Genomic DNA, 18,031 nt, shown 5'->3' on the forward strand with positions numbered 1-18,031 from the left:
AAACACTGGTTTCTATATATTTCATATTATTCTTCATACTAATATAACCCAGATGTCAGCTGGAGGCCTTTCTCTGCCCCCTTCAGGTCTAGGCAAAAATATTTCAAAACCTAATGATTCCCAGCCTTTAGAAGTTCACAGCCTGGTTCAATACTTCTGCTAATTTCCAATGCTTATAAATTCTCCTCACTTCTGCTTCTAGAACTCTGCTATGTTGCCTAGCCCTAAGGTTTTAGACAACAGTGACCCCCAACATGAGACTCATCCTCTTTTTTGATTTAAAAAAAAAACAAAATAAACAAAACAAAACTGACACCCAGCTTGAGTTTGATAGATTTTACTGGAAACACTGGGCTGAGAAAGGTATTTCAGAAGACCGCTCATATCCTCCTCCCAACTTTCAGGTTCCCTCTCCCCTCTACCTTTTACCTTCCCCTTTTCTGCCCAAAATTTCAATTTTTGTAACTTTTTCATGCAAAGGAATTTTAGCACCCAGTGAATTAGTTGTTTTCTCCTCAAATGTTGTTACTGGTTTGTTTGTACTGTTTTCTTTGCAAGGGGTAGGAACTTAGCCCAAACTAGCTTAGGGCAAAAGGAGAATTTATTGGTTCGTGGAATTAAAGGACAGGTTTAGCAACCAAACTGCAGGAATGAGGGACTTAGCTGTACTCAATCAGGAACTAAAATCTGCTTCTCTCCTTGCAGACTGGCAACAAGTCCCATTCTTATCTTTCAGCTTTCAACCATTAGCTTCCTTATGGCTCAAAGTTCAAAAATGCTGGGCAAGGACTCTCAGTGGCCTAACTTACCCAGCTGTCCATCTCCCCCATATAATGTGTGTGCGTTCTTATAAGAACACAGCACCTCCCAAGGAAACCAAATACTTGCGAAGGAGAAACTGTTTCCAGGAGAAATGAGGGATTTCACCACAGACGTTAATAATTTCAGCTGTCCTTAAGTTAAATATTGGATAACAATTTCTCTAATTTCCACAACAGTTTAAACAAAAAGCCATCAGATCAGAGAGGAGGGGGCAATGAAAATTGCATGCCAGGTAGCAAGGAGAAATACTTTCAGAGGCCTCTTGAGGTGAGCCTTTAGGATTGAGTGTGATTTGTCAAGCCAAGAGGGGATTCCGGGGAGAGAGACTTCCAAGCTTGAGCAAATGAACATAAATACCTCCTCTTCCAGATCTCTCTTTTTATACTCTGGAAAAATGTATTTGAAGCCACCACAAAACAAAGGATAAAAGTATCCTTCTAGTGCAAGGATAGAGGATTAAATGATCTTTAGTTGGACTGAAACACAAGCTGTGTGAATAAACAAGTGACTAAATCCCCCTACAACTTGACTTTTTCATCTGTTACATTAAGATGGGAATGGTAACTTAAGGCTCAAGTGATAATTAAATGAGATAATCCCTTAGCTAATGCTTTCACACATCGTAAACGCTTAAAAAACCCGCTATATAGCAGCAATTATGCTCTTAAATGTAGCTGGAAAATTGAATTAAATGCTAAACGCCGGCTAGATTCCATTTTTTAAGTTTTTAGAGTGAACTCGTTATGCAAACCAAACATCGTGAGCGCCAAATATTTAAAAGTACTCCTTTTAATAGTCCAGGTAAGTACAGTGTCACAAAACCGGGAGAAACCAGGAAGCAGAGCTAACGAGTTGGTTTAGATGCTCTGATTTTGTGAACTGAGACAGGTGAGAGACAGGTGATCAAACCCACAAAGAGCTTCCCCGGGACCTGAGGAGTGCTGGGATTCCGCGACCCGGGGGAAGCTGCGGCGAACAAAAAGCACCTTGACACGACTCAGTGGCGCAAGAGAACGCACTCCAGGCCTGGCCCCACCTACAAAGAGCACGCCAAGCCAGGCCCCGCTAGCCCTCACTACTCCGCCGGCAGCTGAACTCCACCCCCGACCTCCGGCCCGTGGACGTCCGCGGCGGCGCAGTCGTGACGTCACTTCCTGTCGCCGGCGCGCACGTGGGAGGAAGTGTCGGTGCCCGCGGCCGCCGCTCCTGCTTGTCTCTCTGGTTACGTTCGTCAGCCGGCCGGGCAGCTTCCTCCAGCTGGGCAGCCGCAATGGGAGTCCCGGCTTTCTTTCGCTGGCTCAGCCGCAAGTACCCGTCCATCATTGTCAACTGCGTGGAAGAGAAGGTGAGGAGGCGCCTGACGGCCGCCCGGCTAAAGCCCGGCAGTAAGGCGCGTTTAGGCCGCGGCCCTCGGCGCCCGCCGCTTGCCCCCGGGGCACCGTGTTGGATCTCGCGCCGCCCTGTCGGCCCCGCGGAGTGCGGCGGCCCGACACGCGGTTGGGCAGTGGCCCCCGGAGTTGGGGCCCGGGAAAGCAGGCGGGGCGGGGCGAGGGCCGAGAGGGGTACGAAGTCGCTTGAGGGCTGTTCCTCCCTTGCCCGCTTTTTCCGGGACCGGAAGGCCCCGCCCACGGCTTTGTTTCCTCCCGGCACCGCGCGTTTGGTTTTCGGAAGAGTCTTAAAGTCTGTTGAGCCACTCCAGCCGGTCCGCAGAGTTACCTGGTTAGGGATGCGCAGATGCTAAGCCTGGCCTTTAACACCTTGTAAAGTAATACCTGGCGGCGAGATTTTTTGTTGTTTACTGTCCATTCCTGAAAGGTTTTCTAGTGCGAGAGGCCATTTGTTGCTGTAGTTAGAATCGACGGCGAAAGCAGCCGTCTAGGACAAGATAGAAGGCTGATAAGTGCCCCCTTGTCTAGGTGCCCTACTATTGGACAGCTTGCTTGTTAAATTTTTCGGAATTCCTGGATGCGCTCGAACAATACACTTTTTGTTGTTAGTTTGTTAATACATACGTAGACTTTTGCCCATTCTTCAGTTTTGTTATTTAACGTTTCCGTGTTTCCAGTCCGAGTTCGATTTTGTACTCAATTAGAATTTTTGGATTGGGAAGGTTCAGGGGCACATCGTGCCTCCCACCCCTTCGTTTTTGAAGGAAGTACCCAGCCGTCACTGAAAACTTATTCTTTTGCTAGAGGTGGTGAGATCTTGATTTTTGCTTATTTGCTATCCAAAGGGGAAATTGAAAGCCTTGTTTTGATGGTATTCCCAGTATTCCTTGTTTTTTTTTTTTCTTTTCCAAAAAGAAACTGTTAAACTGAATCCTCGTTTCCTTTGTGTTTTGTAACTTTTATCAAACTTAACGTACATCTCGTTCCATTTTTACTTTCTAGTGGTAACCACTTTTAACTGTTCGGGTTCTATTTCTGAATATCATGCTTATACCTGATTATTGGTTTTGGATCTAGCTGTGGAATTCCACTATGATAGAAGAGGATTTAGTCGCTCATGTAAACCCCCGCCCCCACCACCAGTCTTACTAATAATAGTACAACACACACACACAAAATAGTACATCACTATCTTTATTTCTTCTGAGGGCAAACTTGATAATTTTAATATGCCTTTATTTTTTACTGGATCTCCTGTATAAGGTATCCCTTGACTTTTCACTGTCGAAGCTTAGGTATTAGCTTTTCTACTCTGGCTGCCCTTACTCTTCACCTCAGCTTGTCAGCTACACTTTTCCCTTTTTGGCATCCAAAATTAAATTGTCAGGATGTTGGCAATACTGATTTGTTTTAAAAGCTAAAAAAATTAGGCACCCCTCGGTGGCTCAGTCTTAAGCGTCTGATTTTGGCTCAGGTCATGATCTTGGGGTCCTGAGATAGAGCCCCCAGTCAGGATTCACGCTCAGTAGGGAGTATGCTTGTCCCTCTGCCCTCCTCTCCCCCCCACTCGTTCTGTCTCTCTAATAAATAAATAAAATCTTTGAAAAATAATGAAAGCTGAAAAAAATCAAATAGTATCGTTAGTTATTGTCATTATGCCAATTCAGGTTACATGCTACTTTTGTCTTTTCCTTGGTTTGCTTTTCTCTTTTCCTCTTTACATTGTTCCCGGTCCAAACTCCTTTTTGTCTCAGATATTCTATTAAGTCTTCTTTCTTCTTGGAGACTGCTTCTGGAGTTTTTTTATTTCTATTGCTGTCACACCTGGTTGTTTAGGCTTGCTAGAAAGCTGTTTCTTGAGATTTTTAACAGTTCCTTCAATTGGAGGTACTGTTTTCTGATCATCTTTCTTGGCTTAAATTCTTGGTTTTTATTTTCAGTCGAATTCTTAAGTGCTATGTGGGATGTGAGTTTTCTGAGTTCGTTCTATCCTTGTACACATGAATGATCATTAGCTAAACGTACGTAGTTTGAGTTTGAAGCTACATTTCCCTCAAAACTTCGAAAGCATTGTTCTTTTGACTTCTGTCATCCAGTGTTGTTGATGAGAAGCTGGATGTTAATGTGATTTATTTAAGCAACACGCTTATGTAGTGTTTAACATGTACCAAGTGTTGTAGGCACTTTACAGATTAATTTATTAAATCTTCATAACCATATGATTATTAGTGCTTATTATTATTACTATTACAGATGAGAAAACTGAAGCACAGAGGGGTTAAGTAATATACTTAAGGTCACTCAGCCAATGTTAGAGCCAGTGTCAACCAGGAAGACCATGCTCTTAATTTCTGTGTTGTTCTGCTTTCATTCTTTGTAGTTGATCTGTTTTTCTTTCTGAATTTTTTAAAGATCTTTATGTCCTTGGTAGTGTAAGCTTTCATGATTGTGTACTTAGGTATAGGTTTTTTAAAAAATTTAAATTCATTTTTATCAGTACTTGGCTGACTCTCTGAGTCTGGAAACTTGTGTTCTTCAGTTCTAAAGAATGTTCTTTGATTTTTTTTTTCCTGACCTTTTTCTCTGTCCTCTGAATTCTGGATACTGGGCCTCTGACTGATTTATTTTTCTTTTTTCTCTGTTCTTCCCTTCTCTCCTCCCCTTTTGCAGCTTTATTGAGATGTAATTGACCTACAGCAGACTGCACATATTTAAAGTGTACAATTTAATAGATATTGACATATATGTACATCCATGAAACCATTACCACAATGGAGATAATAAACATCACTCTAAAACATTCTGTCTGCCCCTTTGTTATTTCTCCTTAAAGCCCCTCCCTGTTGCCCATCTTTAATCAACCACTGGTACATTTCTGAATCTGTAGATAAGTTTTCATTTTCTAAGATTGTGTGTAAGTGGAATTATATAGTAGGCACTCCTTTTTTTTTTTTTTTTAAACCTGGTTCAGTTTCATTCAGGATAATTATTTTGAAGTCATTCATGTTAACGTGTATCAGCAGTTCATTTCTTTTTATTTTTGAATAGTGTTCTGTGTTGTGCGTATATCACATTTTGTTTATTCATTCATCTGAGGAACATTTGGATTGCTTCCAATTTGGATCATCAGAAAAACCCAAAAAACAAAAAACAACTATGAACATTGGTGTCCAAGCCTTTGTGTGGATGTATGCTTTCATTTATTTAGAGAAAATACCTGGGAGTGAAATGATTGAATTGTATGGTAGATGTATGGTTATTTCAAAAGAAAACTTGCTAGACTGTTTTCCCAAGTGGTTGTACAATTTTGCATTGCCACTAGTAGTTTGACAGTTCTAGTTGCTCTGTTTCTTTGCCAACGCCTGTTATGGTTAGTTTTTTTACGGTTTTAGTCCTTCTAATGTAGTTTTATCTCTTGGTTTTAATTTGCGTTTCTCTAATGACAAATGATGTGGAGCATCTTTTTGGGTGCTTATTTGCCTTCCATCTATCTTCTTGAGTGAGATGTTTATTTAGATCTTTTGTCCTCCCCCCCCCCCTTTTTTAAAGGATGGAGAGGGAGAAAGGGGCAGCGGCAGAGGGAGAGGAAGAGAAAGACTCCTAAGCAGGCTTCCTGCCTAGTGCAGAGCCCAACGTGGGGCTCAATCTTACAACCCTGAGATCATGACCTGAGCCACAATCAAGAGTCAGCTGCTTAACTGACTGAGCCACCCAGGTGCCCCTACATTGATTTTTTTAATTGTTAAACCCACCTTGCATTCCTTAAATCCCACTTGATCATGGTGTGTTATTTTTATGTATTGTTAGATTCAATTTTCTAAAGCTTTCTTGAGAATTTTTACCTTTATGCTCAGAAAGGGTATTTGTCTTCCAGAGTTCTTAGATCTTTGTCCACTTTTGGTATCAGAGTAATTTTGATGTCAGATTGAGTTGTGATGTGTATGTTCTCTTCGGTTTTCTGGGAAAGTTTTTGTGGAATTGGTACTATTTCTTCCTTAAGTATTTGGTAGAATTCACCAGTGAAGCCATCCAAACCTGAAGTTTTTTGGGAAGGATTTTTTTAGCTACAGATTCAGTTTCTTTAAGTGAACATAGAGCTATTAAGATTATCTTTTTTTTTAATGAGTTTGTGTGTTTCCTTGATTTTGTCCATTTCATCTAGGTAGTCAAATTTGTTGATATAAAGTTGTTCATAGGATTCCTTATTATCCTTTTGCTCGCAGTAGAAAATGTAATGATGTCATCTTTCTCATTCTTGATACTAGTTTTTCTTTTTGTTTCATTATCAGACTGGCTAGACGGATCTCAAAGAACTAGCTTTTGATTTCATTCATCTTTTTTTTTCCTATTGTTTGTTCTGCTTTTTCTTGACTTCTGCCCTTATTTTTATTACTTATTTCTTATCCTCCCTTTGGGTTTAGCTGCTTTTCTTGTCCTCATTTCTTTTTTTTTTTTTTTTTTAAGATTTTATTTATTTATTTGACAGAGACAGCCAGCGAGAGAGGGAACACAAGCAGGGGGAGTGGGAGAGGAAGAAGCAGGCTCCTAGCAGAGGAGCCTGATGTGGGGCTCGATCCCAGAACGCTGGGATCACGCCCTGAGCCGAAGGCAGACGCTTAACGACTGCGTCACCCAGGCGCCCCGTCCTCATTTCTTAAGGTGACAGCTGAGGTCATTGCTTTGATACATTGTTTCTTCTCATGTAGGTTTGGAATGCCTGCTACTACTGTGTCAGTTACTTCCCACAAATGCTGACATGTTGTGTTTTCATTTTTATTCAGTAACAAATACTTTCTAATACACTCTTTGACTTCTTTGGCCCATTGGTTATTTATAACTGTTACTTACTGATATTTCAAATATTGGGGATTTTAGACTTTTTTTTGTTATTGAACATACTTTTCATAATTTGAATCTTTTTAAAGTTGACCTGATTTGTTCTATGGCCCAGAATATGGTGTTGGTAAATGTCATTTTGCCTTAAAAGAGATACAAGTTCTGTTGGGTGGAGTGTTTTGTAAATGTTATCATATGATTTTATTTCTTCTATCAGTTACTGATAGGGGTGTGGAAATCTATTATATATAATTATTTGGATACATCTGTTTCTTGTTTCAGTTCTGTTGGTGTTTGCTCCTTGCATCTTGTAGCTCTTTTATAAGGTGCATAAATGCTTAGGATTTTTATGTCTTCTTGAAGAATATGCTCCTTTATTGTTACAATTAACTTTTTTGGGGGCTCTTGAATGACTCAGTTGAGCATCTGACTTTTGTTTTTGGCTCAAGTTGTGATGTTGAGTTGTGGGATTGAACTCTTCGTCAGGTTCTACGCTCCTGTGCTCAGCGTGGAGTCTGCTTGTGGTTCTCTGCCTCTCCCTCTGCCCCTCCCCTGCTCACTCTTTTTGTCTCTCATAAAATAAAATCTTTTAAAAAATTATCTTTTTTTTATCCCCAGTATCCCTGCCCCTTTGCTCTGAAATCTGTTTTGTTCAGTATTAAGATAGTAGGTCTTCTGACTAGGTCTGTTTCTTTTTGTGTCTTTATATTTAGAGTGTTTTTATAGATAATGTACAGTTGGGTCTTGTTTTTTTATACTGTTTGATGATCTCTTCCCTCTTCTATTGTGGCAAAATACACGTAACATAAAATTTACCATTTTAACCATTTTTAAGTGTAGAATTCAGTGGCCTTAAGTACATTCACAATATTGTGAAACCATTACCATTATTCATTTCTAGAACTTCCATCATCCCAAACAAACGCTACCCGTTAAACAATAATTCTCTGTGCTCCCTCCTCTGCTTTCTGTCTTGTGAATTTGCCTGTTTTAAGGACCTGATGTAAATGGAATCATATAATATTTGTCATTTTGTGTCTGGATTGTCACTTAGCGTAACGTTTTCAAGACTTACCCATGTTTGCATGTATCAGAATTTCATTCCTTTGTAAGGCTAATCATGTCCCATTGTATGTATATATCACATCTTTTTGTTTGGACACTTGAACCCAAGTCATTTTTACCTTTTGACTACTGTGAATAATGCTGCTGTCAACATTGGTGTATAATTATCTGTATTAATATCAATGCTTAGGGTATATACGTATGAGTAGTCCCTGCTTTCAGCTCTTGGTGTATATACCTATGAGTGGAATTACTGGATCTTGTGGTAATTCTGTTTACCTCTCTGAGGAACTGCCAGACTGTTTTCCTAGTCTCCACTTTGTAAGCAGGGCATTGAGGACATTTATATTTCATGTGAGTATTGGTATGGTTAGATTTAAATTTATCAGCTGTTTTCAGTCTCACCTGTTCTTTGTTTCCATTTTCCAGTTCTTTTGGATTGAGTATTTTTTTATGATTTCATTTTTATCTCCTTTTGATTTAACTACTCTTTATTCATTCAGCCCTCAGTTTTTCACTTTGTGTCCTTGGCTTATATAGTCCTCCATTCATTAGCTTTCCATTCTTAAGAAAAATGCCTTGGGCACCTGGGTGGCTCAGTTGGTTAAGCATTTGCCTTCAACCCAGTCGTTTGCCTTCGACTCACGTCATGATCCCAGGGTTTTGGGATTGAGCCCCATGTCTGGTTCTCTGCTCAGCAGGGAGCCTGCTTCTCCATCTCCCTCTGCCTGCCACTCAGCCTGCTTGTCCTCTCTCTCTCTCTCAAATAAATAAAAACCTTTAGAAAAAGAAAATGCCTTAAACTCTGCTAAAGTCTAAAGAACTAGCGCTTCTTGCATTATACTGTGCTTCTCTCTACAGTCTCTATTCTCTGGTTATTTCTGTGTGAGAGCTGAAACAAGGCAGTGTTGCCTTGTTTGACTTCAGCTGGGAGTGTGCATGTTGGTGCACTCAATTTTTCACTGCTCTGCTCATGTTTGTTAATGACTGTGAGAGTGCTGCAAATACTGATTTGGGGGTTACCAAAAAATTTTTATTAAGTAGGTGAATTAGCAAATATGGAGTTCATGAATAATTAAGAGCAGTGGTATATATGCCACACAGGGTAATTGTGTGAATTAAATCAATTAATACAGGCAAGTTCTTCAGACATTGCTTTGTACAAACACTTGATATTTCAGAATCTTATTGCTAACTTAAGTTTCAGGAGTTTGTATGTCCAAGTAAAATTGGGGATATATTTGTGTCTAACTTTTGTTAATATCGTGTAGTATAAGATGGTGCTCTGTTTTCATGTGGTGAAATCGAGGTTTCCTACCCTGCTTTTTCCCCCTCTTTTCCTTCTATTTTATTGAGTACTTTGTTATGACAGGCACTAATTTAAGGGCAGGAGGGACAGTAATGAACAAGGAGGCTGTTGGTCTCTGATTCTTTATTCAGTTTTGATCAGTATAATATTTTGGGGGGAGATGGCTACTACATTTTTAGGTAGCTTTATTGAGATGTATGATTCATGTACCGTACAATTCGCCCATTTAAAGTTTAGAATTAAATGGTTTTTTGTATATTCATGGATGTGGGCAACCGTCGCCACAGTCAGTTTTAGAACATTTTCACACCTCAGAAAGAAACCTGTACCCTGTGGCTACCAACCCACTATCCCCTGCCCCTAAGCAACCACTAATTTACTTTGTCTCTATAGATTTCTCCATTGTGACTTTCATGTGAATGGAATCATATAGTGTGTTTTTTATCTGGCTGGCTTCTTTCACTTAACATTATGTTTTCAAGGTGCATCCATGTTGTAGCATATATCAGTACATCATTCTTTTTTATGGCTAAATAATGCATCATTGTGTGGATATGCCACGTTTTGTTTATCCATTTGTGTGTTGATGGACTTCTGGGTTGTTTTCACTTTTTTTTTGACTTGTATGAGTAATGGTACTACATTCACGTACAGGTTTCTGTGTGGACATGTTTTCATTTACTGGGTATATACCTAGAAGTGGAAATCTTGAATTATAGGGTAACTCTATGTTTGACTATTTGAGGAACTGCCAAACTGTTTTCCATAGTGGCTGCAACATTTTAATTCCTACCAGCAGTGTCTTAGGGTTTTAGCTTCTCCACATTCTCACTAACACTTATCTGACTTTATTTTCGCCATCCTTATAGGTGTGAAGTGATATCTCATTGTAGTTTTGATGTACATTTCCCTTAGGACTGAATTATACTGTCTTTTTTCATGTGCTTCTTGGCCATTTGTCTTTTTTGGAGAAATGTCTATTCATATTCTTTGCCTGTTTTTAAATTGGGTTGTCTTCTGATTGAATTGGAAGAGTTTTAAAAATGTACATATTCTGAATACAAGCCCCTTAAAAGATGTATAACTTGCAAATGTTTTTTTCCTATTTTGGGTTGTCTTTCCGCTTTCTTGACAGTGTTCTTTGAAGCATGAAGTTCTTAATTTTGATGATAAAATCTAATTTATTTTTTCTTTAGTTGCTTGTGCTTTTGGTGTCACATCTAACAATCCATTGCCAAATCCAAAGTCGTGAAGATTTATGTCCATGTTTTCTCCTGAGAGCTTTATACTTTTAGCTCTTAAATGTAGGTGCATGATCCATTTTGAGTAAATTTGCATATGGTGCAAGGTTAGGGTCCAACTTCATTCTTTGGTGTGTGGCTATCCAGTTGTTACAGCATCATTTGTTGAAAACTGTTCTTTGCTAATTGAATGGTCTTGATGCCTTGTAAAAAATCAGTTGACTATAGGCATATGGGTTTATTTCTGGTCTTTCATTTCTGTTCTGTTGATCTATATGTTTATCCTTGTACCAGTACCATAATGTCTTGATTACCATTGCTTTGTAGTAAATTTTGAAGTCAGGAAGTATTAGTCCTCTAGTTTATTCCTTTTTGAGGATTATTTTATATATTCTGGCTTCCTTGCAATTGCATATGAATTTTACAGTCCACTTCAGAGTATAGATTTTACATTTCTTTGATTAATTTTAGTTTCAGGATACTATTATGACCATAATTGTTTTCTTAATTTTGAATTGTTCATTGCAAGTGTATAGAAATTAAATTGGTTTTTTTATATTGATCTTGTGTCCTGAAGCCTTGCTGAACTCATATATTCTAATAATTTTTTAGTGGCTTCCTTAGGATTTTCTATATACAAGATCATGTCATGCAAATAGAGAGTTTTACTTCCTCCTTTACAATGTAGATGCTTTTTACTTTTTCTTGGCTTACCTGGGTAGAACCTCCATGACAATTTAGAATAGAAATGACAGAGTGGACATCCTTGCCTTGTTCTGACCTTAAAGGGAAACCATCTACTTTATCCCGTTTAGTATGATGTTAACTGTTTTTTTATAGATGCCCTTTATGTAAGGAACTTATCTTCCATTCCTAGTTTATTGAGTAGTTGTTTGGTTTTTGTTTTTATCACAAAAGAGTGTTGGATATTCTCAAATGCTTTTTCTACATCTTTTGAGATGGTCATGTGATTTTTCTTTCATTCTATTCATGTGATGTATTGCATTAATTGATTTTTTGATGTTGAACCAACTTTGCATTGCTAGGATAAACCCTGCTTGTATAATTCTTTTCGTGTATTGCCAGATCCAGTTTGCTAGTATTTTGTTGAGGACTTTTACATCCATGTTCATAAGAGAGTCTGTAGTTTTGTTTTCTTGTGACATCTTTGTCTAGTTTTGGTTATCAGGATAATACTGGCCTCATAAGATGTGTTGGAAAGTGTTTCTTCCTTTTCTTTTTTTGGGAAGATTTTGTGAAGAATTGGTGTTCATTCTTCTTTGAATGTTTGGTAGAATTTAGTGGAGAAACCATTTAGGCTTGTGTTTTTGTTTTTATTTTTTTTTAAGATTTTAATTGTCAGGCAGAGAGAGAGAGAGAAAAAGAGAGAGAGAGCGAGTGGGTGCCCACAGCAGGGGGAGTAGCAGGTAGAGGGAGAAGCAGACTCCCCATTGAGCAGGGAGCCCAATGCAGGACTCAATCCTAGGATCCTGGGATCATGACCTGAGCTTAAAGCAGATGTTTCACTGACTAAGCCACCCAGGCATCCCTAAGCTTGTGCTTTTCTTTGTGAGTAGTGTTTTTTTTTTTTAAACTGGTTTTGCCTCATATATAGGTCTATTCACATTATTTCTTTTGTCATTTTTGTAGTTTGTCTTTCTGTTAATTTGTACATTTCATCTAAGTTATCTAATTTGTTGGTGTACTATTCATGATCCTTTTTGTTTCTGTAAAGTTGACAGTAACGTTAGTCCTCTCTTTTGTTTCTGATTCTAGTAATTTGAATCTTCTCTTTTTCTGGGTCAGACTGACTACAGGTTTGTTAATCTTTTGAAAGAACCAACTTTTGGTCTCATAGGTTTTTTTCTCTTTCTCTTATTTTTTATTTTGTTTTTCCTCTGATGTCATATCTTCTGGCTTTGGGTTGAATTTGCTGTAATTTTTCTAGTGTCTTAAGGTGCATATATGCATGGTTAGGTTATGGATTTGAGGTCTTTCTTAATATAGACATTTACAGCTATAAGTTTTCCTCTGAACGCTGCTTTGACTCTATACCATAAGTTTTGGTATACTGTATCTTGATTTTTGTTCATCTCAAAGCATTTTTTAATTTCTCTTATTGATTTCTTCGACTCATTGGTTATTCATTCATGAGTGTGTTTAATTTCCATGTATTTATGACTTTGCCAGATTTCCTCCTGTTATTTCTAATGTCATTTCATTGTGTTTGGAGAACATATTTTGAATTATTTTTATGCTTTAAAATTTTTGAGATTTGTTTATGGCCTGGTGTTTGGTCTGCTGGAAGATGTTCCATAAGGAGTTGAGAATGTATATTCTGTTGTTGGGTGGAGTGTTCTATAGAAGTCTGTTGGATCTGGTTGGTTAATAGTGTTGTTCACGTCATCTATTTCCTTATTGATCTTCAGTCTAGTTTAATTCATTATTGAAAGTGGAGTATTGAAGTCTCTACCTATTACTTTTGAATTGTGTATTTTTTTCATTTCTGTCATTTACTAAAAGGTTTGTGTTTTAAAAAGTTTTTTACAACAGCTTTTTATTTTTAAATTCAAGTACAATTAGCACACAGTGTTATTTAGATGTACGCAGTGCTAGTTTCACATGTACAGTATGATTCAACAATTCTGTACGTTATTTAGTGCTCATTAGGATAAATGCATTCTAAATCCCGTTTATGCATTTCACCCATCCGCCCACCCACTGGCCACCAGGAGTTTGTTCTTTGTGTGTAACAGTCTGTTTTTTGATTGTCTTTTTGTCTTTGTTTCTAAAACTCCACATATGAGTGAAATCATATTGTATTTGTCTTTCACTGTCTAACTTATTTCACTTTGCATTATATCCTCTAGGTCCATCATGTTGTTGCATATGGCAAGATCTCATTCTTTTTAATGGCTGAGTAATATTGTGTGTGTGTGTGTATCACAGTTTCTTTATCCATTCATCTGTGGATGGACACTTGGGGCGCTTCCGTATTTGGCTGTTGTAAATAATGGAGTAAACATGGGGTGCATATATCTTTTTGAATTAGTGTTTCTGTTTTCTTCAGGTAAATATCGAGTAGTGGAATTAACTGGATCATAAATTCTGTTTTTAATTTTTCGAGGAACCTCCATACTGTTTTCCACAGTGGCTGCACCAATTTGCATTCTTACCAACAGTACAGAAGGGTTCCTTTTACTCCACATCCTTGCCAACACTTGTTATTTGTGTTGATTTTAGCCATTCTGACAGGTATGGAATATCTCATTGTGGTTTTGATTTGCATTTTTCTGATAATTCGTGGTGTTGAGCATCTTCTCTGGTGTTGGCCATTTAAATGTCTTCTTTGGAAAAATGTCTATTCAGGGCCTTTGCCTATTTTTAAATTGGATTATTTGGTTTTTTTGGTGTCAAGTTGTGTAAGTTCTTTATATAGTTTGATTATTAACCCCTTATAGGACATATTATATGCAAATGTCTTCTATTCTCTAGGTTGCCTTTTTATTTTGTTGATGGTTTCCTTCACTGTGCAAACATTTATTTTGGTATAGTCCCAGCAATTTAATTTTGTTTTTGTTTCCCTTGCCTGAGGAGACATATCTAGAGAACTATTTCTTTGGCCAATGTCAGAGAATTATTGCCAGTGTTTTCTTCTAGGAGTTTTGTGGTTTCAGATTTCACATTTAGGTCCTTCGTTAATCCATTTTGAGTTTATTTTTGTGCATGGTATAAGAAAGTGGTCAAGTTTCATTTTTTGCATGCAGCTGTCCAGTTTTCCCAACACCATTTGCTGAAGAGACTGTCTTTTCCCCATTGTATATTCTTGCCTTCTTTGTCATAGATTAATTGACCATAGATGCATGGGTTTATTTGGCTCTCTGTTTTGTTCCACTGATCTGTGTCTCTTTTTTTGTGCCAGTACCATACTGTTTTGATTACTACAGCTTGGTAGAGTACATCTTGAAATCTGGGATTGTGATACCTAAAGTTTTGTTCTTCTATATCAAAATTGCTTTGGCTATTTGGGGTCTTTTGTGATCCCATACCACACTTTAGTATTATTTGTTCTAGTTCTGTGAACAGTGTTATTGGTGTTTTGATAGGGATTGCATTAAATCTGTAGATTGCTTTGGATAGTATGGACGTTTTAACAATATTGGTTTTCTCAGTCCCTGAGCATGGAATATCTATGTCATCTTGTTTCTTTCTTCAGTATTTTATAGTTTTTAGAGCACAGGTCTTTAACCTTCTTGGTTAAGTTCATTCCTAGGGATTTTATTATTTTGGGTGCAACTGTAAAGAAATGAAAAAAAAATTCCCTTTCTGCCACTCCATTATTCGTGTGTAAAATACAATGGATTTCTGTATATTAATTTTGTATCCTGTGACTTTACTGAATTCATTTATTCTGGTAGTTTTTTGGTGGAGTCTTTAGGGTTTTCTATGTATAATATCATCTGCAAACAGTAATAGTTTTGTTTCTTTACCAGTGAATGCTTTTTCTTTTTCTTGTCTGATTGCTGTGGCTAGGACTTCCAGTGTCGTGTTGAAGAAAAGTAGTGAGAGTGGCCATCCTTGTCTTGTTTCTGATCTTAGAAGAAAAGCTTTCAGGTTTTCATCACTGAGTATCATGTTAGCTGTGGGTTTTTCATATATGGTCTTTATTTATTTATTTTTTTAAGATTTATTTATCTGAGCAAGGGAGGGGCAGGGCGGCGGCGGGGGAGAGAATCCCAGGCAGGCACCACACTGAGGACAGAGCCCCAATACAGGGCTTGATCCCAAGATCCTGAGATCATGACCTGAGCCTAAATCAAGAGTCAGACACTTAACCCGCTGAGCAACCCCAGGCACTCCCATATGGTCTTTATTATGTGGAGGTGTATTCTCTCTAAGTCTACTTTGTTGAGTGTTTTCTTTTCTTATATCGGTAGATGTTGTACTTTATCAAGTGCTTTTTCTGCATCTATTGAAATGATCATATGGTTTATATCTTCTTGTTAATGTGATGTATCATATTGATTATGAATATTAAAGTACCCTTGAATCCTTGAATCTCTGGAATAAATCCCATTTAATCATGGTGAATGATTTTTTAAATGTATTGTTGGGTTTGGTGTGCTAATATTTTGTTGGGGATATTTGCATCTATGTTCATCAGAGATATTGGCCTGTAGTTTTATTTTTTGGTAGTGTTTTTATCTGCTTTTGGTATCAGGGTGATGCTGGCCTCCTGGAATAAATTTGGAAGCTTTCCTTCCTCCTTTTGGAGGGGGGGGGGACTTGTTTGAGAAGAACAGGTGTTGACACTTCTTTAAGTATTGGGGTGGGGGGAAGTGCAGAGGGAGAGGAGAGAGAGAATCTTTTTTTTTTTTTTTTATAAAGATTCTATTTATTTACTTGACAGAGACGATGAGAGAGTGAACACAAGCCAGGGGAGTGTGAGAGGGAGAGGCAGGCTTCCCGCCGAGCAAGGGAGCCTGATGCGGGGCTCGAGCCCAGGACAGGACCCTGGGATCACACCCTGAGCCAAAGGCAGATGCTTAACGACTGAGCCACCCAGGCGCCCGTTTCATTTATTCTTGCTCTAATCTTTATCATTTCCTTTCTTGCACTGCTTTGGAAAGCTTCATGTATTTTGATGCTTTGTTATTGGGAGCATGTATGTTTTTAATTGTTATAATTTCTTGATGGATTGATCCTCTTATAAAATATTATTTCTGGTAACTTTTTTTTTAAGTGTATTTTGTCTGATATTGGTATAACAGTTCTTCTGCCTTTCTTGTGGTGGCTGTTGCATGGTATTCCTATCCATTTACTTTCATTTTCTATCTCTGATTCACAGGTATGTCCCCTGTAAACACCTGTACATATAAATATAAACAACATATAGTTGGATCATTTTTTTAAATCTGGTCTGACAATTTCTCACTTTTGATTGCATTCTTTAATCCATTTACATTTAATGTTATTGATATAGTTGGATTTATATCTGCTGTTTTACTTTCTGTTTTCCATATGTATTTTATAATGTAGAACTTAATTTTCATTACTGACCTTTTTTTCGCTATATTTTATGAGTGTTTTTTTAAATGGTTTCTCTGGGGTTTGCCAAATACCATTGACTCTTGAGCAACATGGGGGTTAGGGTAACTGGCCCCTACACAGTTGAAAATCTGCCGATAAACTTTCGAGTCCCCAAAACTTAACTGCTAATAGCCTACTCTTTACTGGAAGCTTTACTGATAACATAAAGACTCAAAGAACGCATAGTTTGTGTATGTACTGTATACTGTATTCTTATAGTGAAGTAAGTGAGAGGAAAGAAATGTTAATAAAAAAATCATAAGGAAGAAAAAATACATTTATAGTAGTGTACCTGTATTTACTGAAAAAAATCTTCATATAGGTGGGCCTGACCCATGGATACTGATGTTCTGCAGCCTGGTGGCCTGCGCTCAGGAGCAGCAACCACCAGCCAGGTCTATGGGCAGCAACAATGGTCTGGAAGCTCAGAAAAGTTGCCCCATCTGCCTGGAGGTGTACCACCAGCCTGTGGCCGGCCATCCACAGCTGTGGCCATGTGTGAGTGTACTGACATCTGGGGAGGCCACAGGCTTGGGGCACAGCTGTGGAGGAGTTTATGCCCGGCCCAGGAGGGGCCTGAGGGTTTAAGATTGCTCCCTGTGCAGTACCGTTCCTACCCTTTGGGGGGATTCCTCAGCTTGAGCCTGGCCTCTTGCCTGCCAGGCCTGAACCCTCAGTCCAACCACCCCATCAGCACATGTGGTGACCTGCAGCCCTACCTGGTCCTGGGGCTCTCTGAGGGCTGCTGACAGCCTTAGGTGGCCTCTTCCACTACTCAGAGGCCAGGAGGTCACCTTCAGTTTGGTCCCATGAAGACTGGGGTGGGCAGTTGTAAATAAATGTCTTGTGGCTTTTGCTGTTAACTCTTAAAGATCCGTGTATAAGTGGCCCTGCGCAGTTCAAACCCATGTTGTTCAAGGGTCAACTGTACATCTTACCACCTTTAGATTTATAGTAGTTTAATTCTAGTAATATTACAGAACCTTTACTGCTACATAGCTTGATTCCCATTTTCCCCTTTCTGTGGCATTGCTGTTATACATATTGAACTTACTAATGTTATAAACCCAGCAGTGTGTTGTTATAATTATTACTTTACTGTTTACAGGAGCTTTCTTAGCCCATGGCAACTTTGTTTCCACTCCATCTCCGTTTGTGCTGTTACTGGGAAATATATTGTACTTACATTACATTGTGTTAATAAGCCACAATACATTATAGCATTGTTTAATCCAATTGCTTCTTAAATCAGTTAAGAAAAGGATTAAAAATATGCATGT

General features: G+C 38.5%; 1 protein-coding gene across 1 annotated transcript in view; it reads left to right on the top strand.

The window, feature by feature from the left end:
• The first annotated feature begins 1,973 nt into the window (after window positions 1-1,973).
• Window positions 1,974-18,031, top strand: part of XRN2 (5'-3' exoribonuclease 2) — an 82,462-nt gene continuing 66,404 nt past the window's right edge. Inside the window, exon 1 of the mRNA XM_045776775.2 lies at window positions 1,974-2,167. Coding sequence (XP_045632731.1) covers window positions 2,093-2,167 — 75 coding nt within the window. The 5' untranslated portion in view covers window positions 1,974-2,092. The remainder of the gene's footprint in view (window positions 2,168-18,031) is intronic.

The sequence above is a fragment of the Ursus americanus genome, chromosome 22 (assembly GCF_024610735.1).
Source record: "Ursus americanus isolate L20-20 chromosome 22, mUrsAme1.1.p, whole genome shotgun sequence".
Lineage (NCBI taxonomy): Eukaryota > Metazoa > Chordata > Mammalia > Carnivora > Ursidae > Ursus > Ursus americanus.